This window comes from Grampus griseus (genome assembly GCF_964374135.1).
Source record: "Grampus griseus genome assembly, chromosome: 9".
NCBI lineage: Eukaryota > Metazoa > Chordata > Mammalia > Artiodactyla > Delphinidae > Grampus > Grampus griseus.
Window position 1 is genome coordinate 6673152 of NC_139003.1, and position 16561 is coordinate 6689712.

General features: G+C 59.6%; 1 protein-coding gene across 1 annotated transcript; it reads right to left on the bottom strand.

Annotated features, from left to right (window-relative positions):
- Positions 1–27: 27 nt before the first annotated feature.
- On the bottom strand, positions 28–14382 carry LRRC61 (leucine rich repeat containing 61). The gene is made up of 3 exons (XM_082662455.1): positions 14249–14382; positions 11909–12061; positions 28–1495 (listed from the first exon to the last, which is right to left on the bottom strand). Exon 3 carries the CDS (start codon positions 1332–1334, stop codon positions 558–560), a length of 777 nt encoding a protein of 258 aa, XP_082518581.1. The 5' UTR covers positions 1335–1495; positions 11909–12061; positions 14249–14382; the 3' UTR covers positions 28–557.
- Positions 14383–16561: the final 2179 nt, after the last annotated feature.

Below are 16561 nucleotides of genomic sequence, written 5' to 3' on the forward strand. Positions count from 1 at the left end.
GGGCCCACACGCAATGACAGGCAGAGATGCAAATTAAAACACAAGTATTTAATGGGGATTGGCACGGGTGGGCATGGCAGTGGAAGCTTCAGGGAGACCCCAGGGGGGCACAGCACAGGGTCACTTGGACAGGCCAACCTGGAAGATGCGGCTTCCACGCTCCAAGCTCCGCCGCGTCCTCTCCCAGGACGGGCCGGGCAGGAGGCTCGCCATCTTTGCCTCTCACCTTTAGCCTTAGGACCAAGCAACTTTATTCCCCTAAGCCTCAGGCTCAGGCAGCCGGGAGTGGCAGCAGCTACGGACACGAGGAGGCCGGGCCTCCTCCCAGGAGCAAGCGTAGGTGCAGAACAGCCTCACACGGTGCCAGCTGCCTGAGGAGGGTCCAAGGGAGCTGTGTCCCTGATGGATGGAGGTATGAGAGGGAGGGGGGCTGCTCTTAGGCAAGGGGGCCCATAAGACGCCCGTGTGCAGGGCCAGTGGCCAGCATGATGAAACCATGAAGAAAAGCAGGGAGGCCACAGCGTGCCAACCCCAAGGGCCACGGCCACAGGGTGCATTCAAAAGACAAAGGAAGTGGCGCGGGCGGGGCTGAGCGCCTGCTCGGCCTGGGCCAGGCTGTCCCTGGCCTGGCGGTCCAGGTCGTGGCACTCTTGCAGCGTGTCCTGGAACTGGCGGCAGGCCTCCTCCAGGATGGAGCTGCTGCGCGTGGGCCAGGACTCCCAGTAGCCGGGCTCCACCCAGGGCTGGGCCTCCACGGCTCGCGGGCCGGAGCTGGAGCTGGGGCGCAAGGAACTGTCCAGGTCCCGGCACAGCTGATAGAAGTCACTGCCGCGCCCGCTCACGCGCTCGCCGTCGATGACCTTCAGGCCGGGCAGCAGCTCTCGGACCGAGGCCCAGTAGGAGGGGCTGGCGCACAGCGGGTTGCTGAGCCGGGCCGAGGGGTCGCGGAGCCGCAGGCGCTCGAGGCCCGGCAGCGCCGCCAGACACTGCAGCTGCCCGGGGCCGGCCAGTAGGTTGCCTGCGGCGTTGAGACTCTGCAGGTTCTCGCAGGCGGCCAGGGGCTCCAGCCCCGTCAGCCGGTTGTTGGCCACGTTGAGCACGGCCAGCTGGCGCAGGGAGGCCAGCGGGCCCAGCTGGGTGAGCGCGTTGCCCGAAAGGTCCAGCCACTCGAGGCCCAAGCACTCCCCCAGGCAGCCCAGGTCCACCAGCCCCAGGCCCTGCAGCTTCAGCAGCAGGATGGACTCCAGGGCGAACTCACCCGAGCGCGCCTTGAGCAGCTGAGGGGTGACGCGCACCCCGTCGGCCTCTCCCGACTTCTCACCCCGAGGCTCCATGAGACGAAGTGGGTCCAGGTGGCTGGGGCCCCGGCAGCTCCGTCACAGTGACGCAGGTGCCACTGGCGGTCAGCGGGCTGCTCACCCCAAAGGACGCCCCGTCCACTCGGCCTGGGCTGGACGCCTGTCTCCGACACCCCCGCTCAAGGGCCAGCAGGTCCCTGAGGAGAAACAGTCAAAGAGTAAGCGGGCCTCTGAGAACCTCAGTGACCGCCCAGCCTCCACCGCCAGGGCCAGAGACCTAGACGGCCCGGCGGGACCTGAGGACAAGAGTCCAGGGCACAGGAGGGTCAAGAGCCCCTCTGAGGGAGGTGGGCCAGGCACAGGCCCTTGCCTAAGGGGGTCCTGACTCGGCCCTGGCGGTTATGGCCATGCTGGATGGGATTCAGGCCCGCCTTTACCAATTCTTCCCGTCTCCCAAATCTGCTCCGGCGACACAATCTCATTACTTTCCTTTCTCGTAACTGCTCACGATTACCTGTATTAACTCTGAGGTGTTTCCTTTTAACCATTTACACTTATTTTTGAAGAGATAACAGGTCACCATCATCGCCAATCTCGTTTCCTTCCTGGGAGACCCATGCATTGGCAAACACAAATGAGAGCACCTGGGCCTTCTTGACAATTTTTTAAAAAATCAGCAATGAATTCAAAGTGGTTTCCACGTTCCATGGGCCAACTTGTGACCTCTGGTGGCAGCTGTGGGGCCTGAGGGCTCAGCCTTCAGTCCTTGATGAGGAAACTGAGGTCGAGGGAGGGGAGGGACAGCGGAGGCACAGGGAGTAAGTGGTAGCACTGCCAGGCCCCTCACCTTTGCTCCCCGAACCTGCCTGTCAATACCAGCTCTTCACTGTGGCACCAACAGAACAGTGCCCATCGCTGCCAGCCAGATAGCATGGTTCCAGCTGCAAACACGGGCAAAGGAGGGTTCGGGAGGGGAGGCCGGGCAGTCAAGGAAGCCGTCCTGGAGGGAGGGGCAGGGTGGCACCTATGTTGGATCCAGAAGAGGGGAGGGAGGGTACTTTCTAGTCGCCAGTGGCCGTGGGGTGGCAGAAACCCAGGTGTCAGTGCAAGACAAGAGCGCGAGGCAGGAGGCCAGGGGGAGGGACGCCGGCGATGCGAGCAAGCGCAGAAGGCTCAGGGTCTAGGAGAGGAAAACAAGCAGACCTCGGCTCCAAGTGGCAGCTCCCCAACCCCACAGACTCTGGCCGGGCGCAGGCCGGGCTGGCTGAGGCCTGCAGAGAAACAAGGAGCCATTCACTCCTGCTGTTTGCAAAACCTGGGGCTCCAGAGCCCCCGCCAGGCCCCGAGGCTGCGTTTCCATAGCAACGCCGCTCCTCAGAACCCCTCCAAGGAAATCAGACCCAGAGCTCCTCCCGCACGTCCCAGGACGCTGGTGAGGCTGCTAACACGTCTGACCCCCACCGTCTCTGAGAAGGAGCCCTACGTCTTTCCCCAGCCCCCTCCAGTCTTCAGCAGCCCAGCTCCTCCTTCACTTCTACCAATGTTTCTGTCCAAAAGGCATGGAGGTACCCGCTAAGAAACCTGGTCACTCTGGGGAAGCACCTGCTGGGTTTGTAAGCAGCGAGCGATGCAGTCACCTCCACGTTGGTTAAACCTGCTCTGGCCCACAGGGCACCGGCACCAGAGATGGGCCATAAAAGCACTAGTCAGATAGCCAGAGACGAGGAACCCGCCTGAGGGCGAGGAGGGAGGAGAACGTGTGCCCGGAACCTGGCCATGTGACTGGAGGCCGGGCTCCCGTCTTGCACTTGGGGTGTCCTGTGGCATCGGCCTCAGGAGGCAGCGGCGAGTCCAGGATGACGGGGTCCAGGCACCGTCTGTGAGAGCGAGGCGCAACGGGCCAGCCTCGGGGGGACACCACCTCTTCCAGTATCTGCGGGCCTCTCTCCAGGGGCGCGCACATCCTCCCAGCCACTACGTTGGGGGTGAAAGCGGTCAGGGAGCCCTGGGGTACAGCCAGGGGCTGAAGTCGGGCCAACACCCACATGCTCGAGGCTGAACGGAGGGGACCGCTGAGCAGCCGGGGGTGGGGAGGACAACACGCCAGGCCTCCAGGCAAGAGCCACCAGCCCCGTGTCCAAATGCCCCGCCGCCGCCGGGGCGACGGGCTGTGGGGGAAGCGGTACCCTGAGGAACCCCGCCAGCGATGGGGATGGAGGTGGTGCGCAAAGGGAGAGAAAGAACAAGGGGGCGGGCAGAGAACGGTGTGCGCGCGCCCACGTTCTGCGGAAGAGGACAGGGGTGCGGAAAGATGGCACTGGGACTGGACATCAGGCCTCCTGTGCCCCCAAGGTCCCATCTGGCAGGAGACACGTGCCCCGCCAGCACTTGGCTCTGTGCCCTCGGCCCTGGGTCCCACGCCCTTGTCTGCAGTTAGATGAACAGCACCGCAGTCAAACCCTGATTCTCCAGCGTGTCCATGACCTCTGCTCCGCTCCTGTGCCCCACTTTACCTCAAATCTGCACACTTCAACCAGGCCGGGGCCCACATGCCTGTGCAAACCCAGCCAACGCAGAGGCCAGCAGCGGACAGCAGGCTCCGCGCAATGCGAGAACGGCTCGTCCACATGCAACGGCGTCAACGTTCCTCCAGAAAACCAGAATCACCCTGGTCCTCTTATGGAAATGAGCGAACAGAGGCACTGACCCACCGTGTGTCTGTGAAAAGGACTCGGTCACACAGACAAGGCTATGACTGAAACAGGTAACTCCGGATCTCCGGGGGGAGGCCCATCTTCCCTTGTTCAGAGCCAGCAGTTCTGAGTCTCAGTTTACCTATGTAGGGAATGGGCCAGAAGAGGATGCCGTGAGTCGCCAGGGCAGGGCAGAGCCAAGTCTAGGGAAGAAATGGTTCAGCTCGGAGCAGCCTCAGGTGGACAGTCACCGGGCCACTTCGGTGAACTGGGGCCCCTTCCTCCACCCCATTCCCTCCCGACCACAACCTGGCACAGGGTTCTCGGACCCGGCACTGCTGCCACCTGGGGCCGGGGTAAGTCTCTGCCACGGAGGCTCCTCTGTGCGTCCCTGTCTTCCACCCGCGAGAGGACAGTGGCAATCCCCCCACAAGCTGTGACAACCAAAACATCTCTAGGCGTTGCCCAATGGCCCCTGGGGGACAAAACTGCCCCCGGTTGAGAACCACCTCTCCAGAGCCCAAGCCCCCAAGCTCGGGACCGTCAAGCTTCTCATCTCCTCCCTTTCACTGCCCTCGTCTTCCTCACACCCCCCAACCCTGGTGCCTCGCCGGTTCAGGCCTCCCCTCTCCGAGAACAAGGAGAGCCGCTGAGGGGAGGCCAGAGAGCAAGGGGACAGTGCCTCTCCCAGGAGGAGCTCGAGGGGTGGCAGCACTGACCAATACAGGACCCCCTGGACTGCTTTAATTAGGGCGCATGACATCCCTGCCCCCACCTGACCTACTACACCCGAACCTGCGAGGGAGGGACAGGACGCCTCAGCTTTAAGATGCTCTCAGGTGATTCTCGTTGAAGTCTGAGACCCACGTGCAATTTAAGGAAGGGAGGCAGGGAGACAGGGAGAGGTCCAGGGCCAGGCCCTGATCTCACCACCCAAATGCACTGGATGCAGAGTCCAGACGTTAAGGGAGCGCAGCCCTAGTCCCAGCCTCTCCCCCAGGCGCGCTGGCCTCTCCTCACAGGGAGCCTGTGCAGACATGCCCTGCAGCAGCTGGGGAAGAAGACACGACCTGAGCGGTGTGGAGGTGAGACTTCACTTCCTATCGTGGTGCTCTGACCACTGAACACGATCTGTATAAAGCCTTATTCAAGAAAATGCCATGCTACACTGTTAAACTGAAAATGCAGCATACTAACGAGCACAGAGGATGTGACCTCAGGGTAAAAAAGGAAACACGTCGAAGATTTCATAGAGGCTGAGTGAAAGGGTTACGGTGAATTTTTCCTGCTTCCTCACATTCTCAGTAACTTCCGAACGTCCTACAGTGAAGTAGTCACAGTGACACAGGGGAAGCGAAGGGACAGGCTCCCGGGCTCAACCGCACAGCCAGGGCCAAAGTGCAAGTTAGGCCTTGGTGCCTCTGCACGCCCCCTTCCCTCTCAAAGTCCCTCTGCCAGCGGCCCAGCGGAGCTGGACTTGTGTCTTCTGGGTGTGACGAGCCCCGCCCCAAACACTCCGGCCTCACCCTTCCTTCTTTTCCCATTGATCTCACCAGAGCCTGGGCCCCATGCCCTCAGGTCCTGCACTCGACCCTAAAGGAACTCAGGCCGGTCAGTCACTGGGATACATGCCCTTTCTTGCTTCCTCAGACTGCTTTCACTGTAGAAAGAAGAAACCCCAAGGCTTCCAGTAGTCTGGAAACAAACTACAGGCGACAACGGCCACGTGATGACTGGGCGTCCCAGCTCTCCTCGATCACACGCTCGCGGGAGCTGGGCGGTGCCCTCCACCAGGGCTCTTGGGAACCCCAGGATCCACGGGCAAGCACAGACCCTAAGAAGACCGGTGTGCGTGTGGGCACCGCCCTCCATCATATTAGGGTTTCTTTCCTTTCCAGGAAGAGTGTCCACGGCTTCCCCAGGCCCTAGGTGGCTGAGGATATCCCGCACAGCGCCTGGCTGCTGAGAACACAGACCTCGAGGGCCTGCCGCCCCGACACACACGGACAAGCCGCGTGTAGGGCCCCTCGCCCAGCGACACTTTCAAGGAGCACCGCGGTCCATACGCTGCGTGGTACAACTCAGAGTCACCGATGACCAGAGCCCGCCCTCCCGCCCCCGTACTGCCGGCAGTGACTCCAGCAGTGGGCAGATGGAAGATGACACCTCCGCGAAAACGAAAATGACGATCTGTCAAGAACTGAGAAACTGTCCTCATTCCTTCCAAACAAGTTTTGGAGCCTGGCTGTCCCCGTCTAATGTCCTAGGACGCGACACTGTGCCCCCTCCCGTCATCTACGCAGACTTCCCACAGGCAGCTTCTCAGGGTATCGGACCCTGCGGTCAGACTCACCGGCCTGCGCGCCTCGGCCAGGTCCCTGCTGGGGAAGATAAAGGGCGTGGGTGTAGCTTGGGAGATGCTCCAGGTTGGTCTTCAAGAAGAGAAGACGCTCAGCCATCTCCCCTGGGAGAGGGGAGTCATGCTCCACGATGGCGGGGCCGCCCAGGGACGCAAAGACACTTGCAGAGAAGGCGCCCGTCAGGGCGCAGGATAGATGGTGGCCAGTCTCGCCAGGTCTGGCCGGACGTCCCGCCGCTTCTGCCAGTAAGCAGGGGGTCCTCCTGGGCACCCACTGTCTCGTTCTCACGCAGGTACTTCTTGCGGATGATGCTGACCAGGTGGCTCTCCGTGGAGAGGGAAGCGCCGCCCCTCTCTGAGACCAGCAGCCCCCCGCTCTCCACCTGCTCCAGGAGGCTCCTCTCCCTCTGGCCCAGCAGCAAGGACCCAGAGGTCCCGCTTCTCTGCTCGGGCGCTTCCCGGCCCTTCCCTTCGGCCCCAGGGCTCCTGGCTCCTGCGCGGCTCAGGGGCGTCCACACGCACAGCAGTGGGGCCCTGCAGGGAAGGGGAGGGCGGCAGGAGTACTCAGACACCACGAGCTCCTTCACCTCGTACACGAGAACTTGCTTCCAATGGTTGATGTCGGCCCCCTCGGGGAGGGCAGCCTCTATCCTGCCCTTGAAGCGGGGTCCAGCAGGGTCGCCAGCACGAACTCCTCACGGTGGAAGAGCTCAGGGAGCTGGTGGTCTGTGGAGAGCTGCAGGGCCAGGCCCTCGGCCAGCCGCACGGCCGCGCCCATCTCCCCGGTGCTCCGCTCCTCAAAGCGCCCCCGAACCTGCGCCAGGAAGATGTGCAGGTAGCACAGCTGGGGCAGCACCAGGCTTAAGGCGGCCTGCGCGGCGCTCGCCTCCCGGACCTCCATCCAGAAGGGCTGCGGGAGCTTGACCAGACTGTCCGTCAGGCTCCGCAACACGGCCGACAGCGCCGCCCCTGCCTTCCCCAGCTGCCGCTTCTCCAGCCACTCCAGCAAGTGGTAGGCGGACACCCAGGGATGCGAGAGCCCCAAGAAGGGCTGGTGGGCTGGGAGGCCGCACTGCCGCTGCAGCTGGGAGGAGCTGCCGGGCTTCCGCAGAGCCTTGGAAGTGGCTGCAGATGGCCCTAGCCATGCCCAGCATGATCTGGACACTATGCTGGTGACACAGAAGTTTCCCACCACGGAGTCGAGGCAGTGGGTGAAGCGAGGGGCGTGGGTGTAGCCCCCCGTTCTCACAGCCTGCTCCAGACTCGGGCAGCCGCCCGACACCAGGAAGCCCAGGCACAGAGCTGTGGCCAAGCCACAGAGGCTGAGCGGCCCCTGCAGCTCCCGCGGCCCGTCTCCGCAGCCCTGTCCAGGGGCAGGTGTCGGACCCAGGCGTGGCCTGCCTCCTTGGGCTGCCTGACGCCACCTGCCGGCCACCCGGCTGCGTCACCCCACAGTGGGCGGTGATAGCCGCGTAGTCCACATCCGCGACCCGGGCTGCCACGGAAACAGTGAGGTGGACGCGGCTGCCCTCGGTCCACTGCATCCCGACGCACCTGCTCGCCCATCGCCCCGTGCAGCAGGGGCAGGGCTTCACGGGAGAAGGCGGTTGGAGACGGCAGGTGGTAGCGACGGTCCACCTGGGCCCTAAACCTCCTGAAGAGCGGGGCCAAGACAAAGGAGAGGGGCAGCGCCGGGCTGCAGGGCAACTCGGCAGCACTCTGGCTCCAGGCCCGTGCTCGGAGCTGGCTGGGGGCACATACGCCACCTCAGTCCTCCCCAGCTGCCGTGGGTGGGAGTAGGCGGGGGAGGCCGAGCCTGTACCAGCTGCTCGGGCCCGCCTGTCCGTCACCATCTTCCAGAGGTGAGGCACCTGGCGGCAGCATGGTGAATGCAGCTCCTCGGGGCACGGCTGGTGGCCCCCGTGGGCAGGTCCTTCTGCTTCTTTTCGGGCACCCCTCCCCGCTCCCCCCCAGGGCCGGCTGCAGCTGGCTTCCTCCCCACCTCCCGCCCGCGCTTAGTTGCCAGGTGGCAGACCAGAGCTGAAGGCTGGGACCGCCCCTTAACTCTGCCCTGTCTGATGCACGTGCTGAGTGCACGTGACACGGCAGACATTCCTGCAGTTGATGGTAAAGAAGCGTCTCACGTCAGGCACGGTCTCTGACCCAGGGTGTCCAGGGGGCCTAGGGAGTGCCCGGGAGCCCAGCCCTTGGTCTTGGCCTGCGCAGTCCTCCCCAGGAAGCAAGCGCCTCTTCTTCCGTGTCTTGAGGTGACGCACCTCTCCGGCCAGATCGGCTATGAGGATGTCGGCTGGCCTCGCCACTTCATCCTCGCCAGGCTGGCCTGCCTCCAGCCTGTCCGGGCTGGCTGCCTGGAGCAGCAGCAAGTCAGAGGCGACCGGACTGCAGCTGAGCTCTGGGTCCCTCGACTTCCTTCCTGCCAGCTCCCCCTCCTCTCGCCTTCCACTTGGACACGTTCTTCTCAGGCTGCACCGGGGGCTCCTGCCCCAGCACGGACTGGAGGCCACAGTGTCCGGAGTCTCCCTCTGGCTTATCCTGCCCAGCACTGGGGTGGCAATTTGCACAGGGGGCAGCCAGGCCAAGACCAGGCCTCTCCAGGGCTGGCTGCTCTCTTCTCACTGCGGACACGCAGCCCCAGGAGGCCTTCCTCCTGCTCCTCCAGGAAAGCCTGGTCAGGTGCTGGGACCCGCAGGCTGCTGCCGAGGTGCGGGCTGGTCTCTTCCCCTGCAGGGATAGGTCCCTCCCACTCCTCCTTTGGGAGCCGGGGCTTCTGATTCTCCCGGGGCCACTGCAGCCTCCTCCCCTCCGCGTACAAACTCAAGTCTGACCTCAGCCTCTGACAGGTGCTCCCTGGCGCCCCGGCCAAGTTCAGAAGGGGTGTTGAGAGCTCCGGTGTTGAACTTGGAGCCAGGAGAAGCCAGCGTGGCAGGTGGGGTCTTGGCTCTGATCACGGAGGAGTCAGCACACACAGGGGGCTCTTGCCCCGTGGATCCTGAGAGTGTGTGTTTCTCGTGGGGCTTTTTGACTTTTCCGACTTCTGACGCGCCTGGGAGCTTGGGGCAATGAGAAGACAGGCCCAGGCTGTCCTCTGGCAAGGTGACAGAAGACAAGACAAGATCTAAGGCAAGATGAAGAGAATGGCTCTCAGCCAGCTGCCTACTCACTTCGGGGCCCACTGACGGGACAGTGAGGCCGGAGGGGAGAGAAGAGAGCAGAGGATGTAAGGCGTAGTAACCATATGAAATCAATCCCAGGACAAAACTCTCCAGACGCCACCTCCTGGGTGAAGCCTGACATTCACTCCTCCAGACCCAACGGAGCAGCCCTCGACCGGAGCCCCCAGCCCTCTGCACAGGAGTGGTTTCTGTGTCCATCTTCTTTGCCACGTTAACTCACATCTCTTTTTTCCTTCAATGTTTACCCAGAGCCTAGTAGGCACTGGCAGTCTTCCTGTGCGATGGATACAGTAGAAGGTAGGCCAGGCCCCTGTGTGCACGTGGCCCCCAGGCTGGCGGGGGGCAGATGAGAATAAAATGTCCCCCCACACACGGCAGGGAAGACAAGAGCCGAGGTGCAGGGCGTGCAGGGGCGCTGCAGTGGCGCTGCAGGGCTGGGGGACCGCGGCGGGAGGGACCTCACCAAGACGTCAGGCAGGCTTCCCGGGAAGAGCTGCGGATGCTGGTGCTGTCAGCACAGGCCACGGGGGTGCGGAGGCCAGTCTCTGCGTCCTGGGCACCCGGGCCGTGCCTGGCACCCGCAGGGCCTCACAAACAGGCAACGTCGCTCGGTAGCGGGGAGCGACGCGGCCCGAGGCTTCCCGAGCCTCTGTCAGAGCACGTGGTACGGGGCAGCTCCTGATGCCAGTGACGCAGGCCCCCAGCGCCCCCTCCCCGCGAAGCCCACTCCTCTCTGGCTGCGGCCCCTGCTGCTCCCTGAAGTGCTCCCGCTGAGGCCCCAGGGACCCCCGGTGCCCCGCCTCAGCACGCTTCTCCGCACTACCGCACCTGCCCACGCCCCCCACCTGGAATGCTGCTACCCGCAGCTACGGGACAGCACATCTCCTCAGCTTTCCTGTCACCTGCGACTCCTTTTCAGTCTCTGTTCTAGTCCCTCTTCCTCTGCCCGCCCCTTAATGGTGTTTCCTGGGCTTCCTCGTCTCTCCTCCCACACCCTCTCCCTGACCAGGGCCACCTTCACCGGCTGAGCACCGCCAGCCCCTCTCGGCTCACGACTCCCTCGCAGGCTTCCCCTCACCTGCTCGGCCTACAGTCAACTCGAGCTCAGTACATAGGACTCCTGTTCACCCAGATGCTCAGACCGCACACCTCAGCACAGTCCTCGACTCCCTTCCCCACCCCGTTCATTCTCCTGCAGATGAGGTCAAATCCAGGGCTCTCAAAGAAAAGACACATGAAGAAGTCAGAGGAGAAACATGCGGAAAGAAGAAAAGCAAATGAGAGGGAAGGAAAAGCCCAGTGAGCTAGGCTGTGTCTCCTTGGGAAAGAGAAGATTCAGAGTAAGATGGCGCAGATCCTGCCCCAAACAGCTGAGAGTGAGCAGCGTGCATCTCTTCAGACCAGAGCGAGATGCAGCTTAAATGAGGAGGTTTAAACCAGAACATTCTGACACTGAGTGATGGTAAACATTCAGAAGGATCACCAGGGATGGCAGGAAGGCCTTTACTGGGGACGAGCCCGCTGGGCAGCTCAAGCGAGACTCAGCTGTGAACCAGGGTGGACAACGCGACACCGAGGAGCCCCTTCCAGCCACAGGGGCCTCGGAAGAACCGAGAGGCAACCACCCAAGCCCATCACTCGACGACCCAGTCAGCCACCACCAAACCAGGGGTCTGAAGCTCACGGGAGGTGACGCGGTGGAGGGGCTGGATCAAGGGGTAAATGAAGTACAAGACACCGTCGTGGTCCAGGGGAAGGGCTCTAGATGTCAGAGCCAGAGGGGACTAACCTTCGCTCTTATCCTGACTGAAGAAACAGAAACCCAGAGCAGCAACGTGATGCTCGGTGGCAGAGCGGAGGACCAGAGCAGTCCACAGGCTTCACTGCTCCCGAGAACACAGAACACGGTACTGAAACCAGGCCTATGTCCCACCTGCTCTCACTGATGAGGGCAGAGAAAAAGAAAATACCTGTGAGTTAGGCTGCAGCCTGGGCTACACCCCAAAGCCTTCGCCTGAGGACGCACTAACTGAACCCAGGGCACCAACCCTGTTCTGTTCCCCGACCAGCCTCGTCCCACCAGCCCACCTGTACTCTGCAGATACCCTTGAGCCACTCGACCATTTAACAATACTTCGTCAAATATCTACCATGAGCCAGCACCGTGCCCTAAACATACAAACAGGATAGTCACTGCCCGGCTGGCACGTGGGGCGCAGGACGAGAAGACAACTTGGAAACGGCTACTGGCACCAGGGCAAGGCAAGCAGGGTAAGTGCTGTGGAGCCAGGCCACGGGCTGACCGAGAGGCAAATCGAGTCTGTGACACGGGAGTTTCGATTCTGCCTTGGCAGGGTCGCTTACCCCAGGCTACTGCTTGAGGAACCTCATCCTGACAGTCCCTGGGGCAGGTCTGGGGTCTTGGGCAATGACCGGCATCCCTTGCTCTTCACTGAAGCACATCAGGATGACAGCGGGGTGGATGCTGTGGAGAGCCAGCCTGGAGTCAACACCAATCTAAAATGCAAAATTTAAAAAGAAAATCACCCATAGACTCCAGGACTTTGATTATTAGTAAAAAGTTGTTTCTGACACTTCTCATAAGAGCTGATACACGCACCTGATACAGCAACAAGGTGGAGACTCCAGGGCTGCATCAGGTGGGACCACATGAGGCAGGCAGCAGGTGCAGCCCTGGGAAGCAGGTGGGGAGGAGGGCAGGAGCAGGTAACAGAGGTGGGACTGGAGGGGAAGGGACAGTCTGGAGAGCCATGCAGATAATACTTGGGCTGTGGTGTGGAGGAGGAGGGGATACAGAGGGACACCCCAGTCCCTGCTAAATACAGTTCAGTTACAGATATAGTGATTTTGAGGTTCTTCTGGAACAAATCTTCAGGAGTGGATGTGACAGATACAGGGTCAGGGGACAGAAGTCTGCGCTAAAGATACAGATCCGTGTAAAAGTCTCCGTAGAAACTGAGGGGAAACACCGGTGGGAGAAGAGAGTGGAGGGTGGTTGCCCAGGCAACACTGACACTGTGGGCAGGGTAGAGGATGAGCAGACTCCAAAGATGCCTGACAGGCAGAGGACAGAGACACAGAAAAACCTAAGTAATGTTAGGGAAGCCAAGGGAAGACTTTCCAGAAAGGACAGACAGGGTCCCTTCAGCAGATGAAGCAAGTGGAGCCCCGGGGCTATGCAATGAGAAGCAGGGGACGCAGGCACTTGCAACGTCAAAGGGTCACGCTTTGGGGTGGGAGGGAAAAGGCTTGGCTCTGTCTCAAAAGAGAGAAAAGGTACAGTGGGAAGAAAGGGAGGACTGATGGCAGGAGTTCCTGAGGGAGAGGGACTCAAGGCACAGGTGGGTGGGTTTATCCTTGCAGATGAGAAAGAAGTTTTTTTATTTTTCCTGACACAGCAAAGAAGGACGGCTATGGTGGCAGGCAGGTCCTTGAGTGTGGGCACGGGGAGGGCCCAAGGCAGTTATGCCCAAGAGCCTGTAGATTCCCGAGGGGTTAGCAACATGCTGGCTGAGCCTGAGACAGGAAGTGCCTCAGCACTTACACGTGTGCTGGCTCCATGGATCAGAGATTTCCTCCTCACTGCGCTCACCAGGCCTTTTCCCACACGCATGCCCAGAAGCACAGTGGTCACTTTTCTGTTTCTCCTGGGCCTGCCTCACCCCAGGGCCTCATGCAGAGCTCAGTCCACCCTGGGCATTCGATACCTATGCCAGACCTTTCTCCGAGTTTTCACTCTGCCCAGTCCTACCAGCCCCCTCTTCTCTCAGCCCCTGCACTGGGTGGGGGGGGGAGGAGGAGGTGGTTCCTGTCTATCCACCAGACCCCAGGAGACTTCAAAGCACTTGGTGAGCCTACAAGTCCTCGGCTTCTCATTCCCCCACCCGCTCACCTATGAGGAGATGGAAGATGAAGAAAAGCATGGGACCAGAGGAACGTGTGGAAGAAGAAGAGTAGTGCAAACCACTACACATTTTGGGGTTTTGTCGCACATGCAAATTTGGCTACTTTTAAACCCTAAGGGAGAGATTTTAAATAACCAAGCTTCATTAGATTTCACAATATGCAAAAGTGACATAAAATGAGATGTTTTAAACCAGCAGAACCCTTTGCTCTTTTCTGCGAGGCTGCTCTCCACAATGGATTGAGAGCATGAAGTCCAGAGCCGGGCTATGGGGGTTTAAATTCTGGCTGCTACCCACCAGCTGTGTTCGTCTGCTACGTGCCTCGGTTTCCGAGCCTATACGACAGGGATAAAAGCATCCACCTCGCTGGCTTGTGAAAGATTAACGGAGTTAATGTACGCATACAGCAGCAGTGTTTAAAGACACTTTTTGGCACAGAGTGAGTGATGGATACGAGCCGCTGTCCAGTTCTGGCCTCACCGGGTGTTTCAGGTGCGGGGCACTGGGAAAGGGAGGGAAGCTGGAAGGGGGACACCTGGGCCGCCCGACGGGCAGGGCAGGTCAGGGAAAGCCGCCTCGCCCCCAAGTCTACGTCTGTGACCACAACGCCCCCTCCCCGGCTTACCTAGGGCCAAAGGTCTGGCTGGCTAGTGGGGCTGGCGAAGCTGTGAAGCCGGCGCAGCTCCCACGGCGGCCGACCGCGCCCCCGCGGCGGGTAGTAAGCACAAGCCATCCGCCGCCCCGCTCGCTCCCACCCCCGCACCGCAGCGGGACCTACCTTGAGGCGCCAAGGGCCCTGCAGAGCTTGGTGGGCGGTCCAGGTTCCTGGGCGACCTCAGGTAGCGACAGTCAGCAGGTCCTCCGCGCCCACTCCTCTCCAGCCGTTGGTACGTTCCTCCAGCAGGCAGCCAGCACCGAGTGCGCAGGCGCAGTGCGCAGGCGCAGTTTCCCAGTGCGCAGGCGCAGTTTCCCAGTGCGCAGGCGCAGGCGCAGCGGCCGGAAGCAGTTGTGTTACACCGCCTCCTCCGCCGGAAGTCGCGCGCTTTTCTCACCTGACCGGGACTCGTTCGTAGAAGTTTAACAGCGCTGGGTTTTTTTTTGTTTTTTGTGGGGGATTGGGGGGGGCTTTGTTTCTTTGTTTGTGTTTAATAGTGCTTGTTTAGCTGTGTGGCCTGGGAGGAAGCACTCGCAGGCGCTCCGGGCCGACGGTGGCCTAGTCTTCCTCCTCCACTGGCGGATTCGTAAGGCCCCTTCCATCCCTGGCTCTGCACCGCAGCAGTCTGACCGCCCGAGCGCAGCCCGCGGTTTGTGCGCACGTGCGGACGGAAGGGACCACGGTAATGCTAATGATCCGTGTGTCGGAGTCTCTTCCCGCCTTGAGGGCTCACCCAGCATTTCATGACACCCACCCAGGGTATCTCCTGGGGCAAATTCCCGGTGACACCGCGGAGGCCTCGCCGACAACCCACGGGTCGTCCGTGCGCGCCTCCACTGAGGTGCTCTGCCAACTCCCCAAACTGAATTATCCCGGGGCCAAAAAGGCCGCGTTTCCTGGGCTGAGCGGAGAATGCCTCTCCTCACGTGGTCCCACCTGGACACCAAAGTACCCAACTCTTGTTTCATAGGCTACCTTGAGCTTCTTTCCACCGCCAGAGTCAGACAAATCCAAGGGCCTAAGCTTGGGCACCACCGGGCCTTGGGTAGTCCTCCCTGCTCACTTTCCCAGGGCTGATCTCAGTTCTTTCCATGTCCTTCCAGCGCCCCCGCTCTGGGCCCATCAACTCCAGGCTGGTGCAGTCCTCCAGCTTGAGCTAAAACTAGGACCCCTGCAATAAGAGTATATATCTTTGCCCTTTATCAAAGTGATTTTTAATCTTATTTGATTCTCTCCATGCCTCAGAGATGGAGGTATTGGTTTCTCCATTATACAGATGAGGAAACGAGACTCAGTCACACGGAGAGTTAAAGTAAGAGATGGAGGGAGCCACAGATGATTTCACAGTTGTACTGTCGCATGAGGGTCTGTATAAAATGGGCTCAGCTGGTCCCTTTGCAGTGTTAACCCAGAGGCACTCTAGAACCAAGGATGACTTGATTGCAAAACTGGGAGATACAAATAATAAAATGAAAAAACTGTTGTGAAGTGTGGGTTCAAATTATTTGCCCACTTTTAAAAACTGGGTTTGTCTTATTGTTGAATTCTTTATATTCTTTATATACTTATATTTTGTTCAGCCCTTTATATATTCAGGATACAAGTCCTTTGACAAATATGTGTCTTGCAAATATTTTTTCTTAATTTGTGATTAGCTTTTCATTTGTTTAACGGTGGTTTCAAAGAGCAGTAGAAAAGATGGGGCTGTTTTTTATCTCACCACCATCCCCTCCAAACACACCGTCTTCTTCCCTCTCTCTTCCTGGCACTAGATTCTCTAGGATTAGGGGGACTTGTAGCTAAAATACATAAAGAAATTCTATAAATCAATAGGAAAAATACCCCCCAAAAAAAGATAATAGAAAAGCAATCAATATGAACAGGCACATTAGAGAATTGGAAACCCAAATGGTCAACAAACATGAAAAGAGAGTCAGGCTCACCAGTGATTATTAGGGAAATGCAAGTTAAAACAAGATACCATTTCACACACATTATCTGATTGAAAAAATAAAAAAGGCTGAATAACAGATGAAGTCCAGGAGTTCATATAATGCTAGTAGGAGTGTAAACAATCTCTTTGGAGGGCCACTGGGCAATATCTTGTGATGTTGAAAGTAAACATCACCCAGAACTCCGCTCTTTACATGGAGACATACATCCTAAGGAAGTTCCAGCACATTTGCACAGACACATCTAGGGATGCTGATTGTTTATAACAGGAAGACCTGGAGTAATGCAAGTGTCATCAACAAGGGAGTAGAAACATAACATGTATATCACCCTGGGCTAGATCTATCTGTCATAACACAGCATCAGTCAGCTATGTCACCGTAATCCTGCATAATAAACACCTGAAAACCCTGACTTGGAACAACAAGCATTTATTTTTTTGCTCATTTGACTCTGCTTCTGCTGAGGTTTGGCCAGACTTGG

Coding starts and splice junctions, on each gene's coding strand:
- LRRC61 (XM_082662455.1), bottom strand. CDS start 1,334: ATGGAGCCTCGGGGTGAGAAGTCGGGAGAGGCCGACGGGGTGCGCGTC.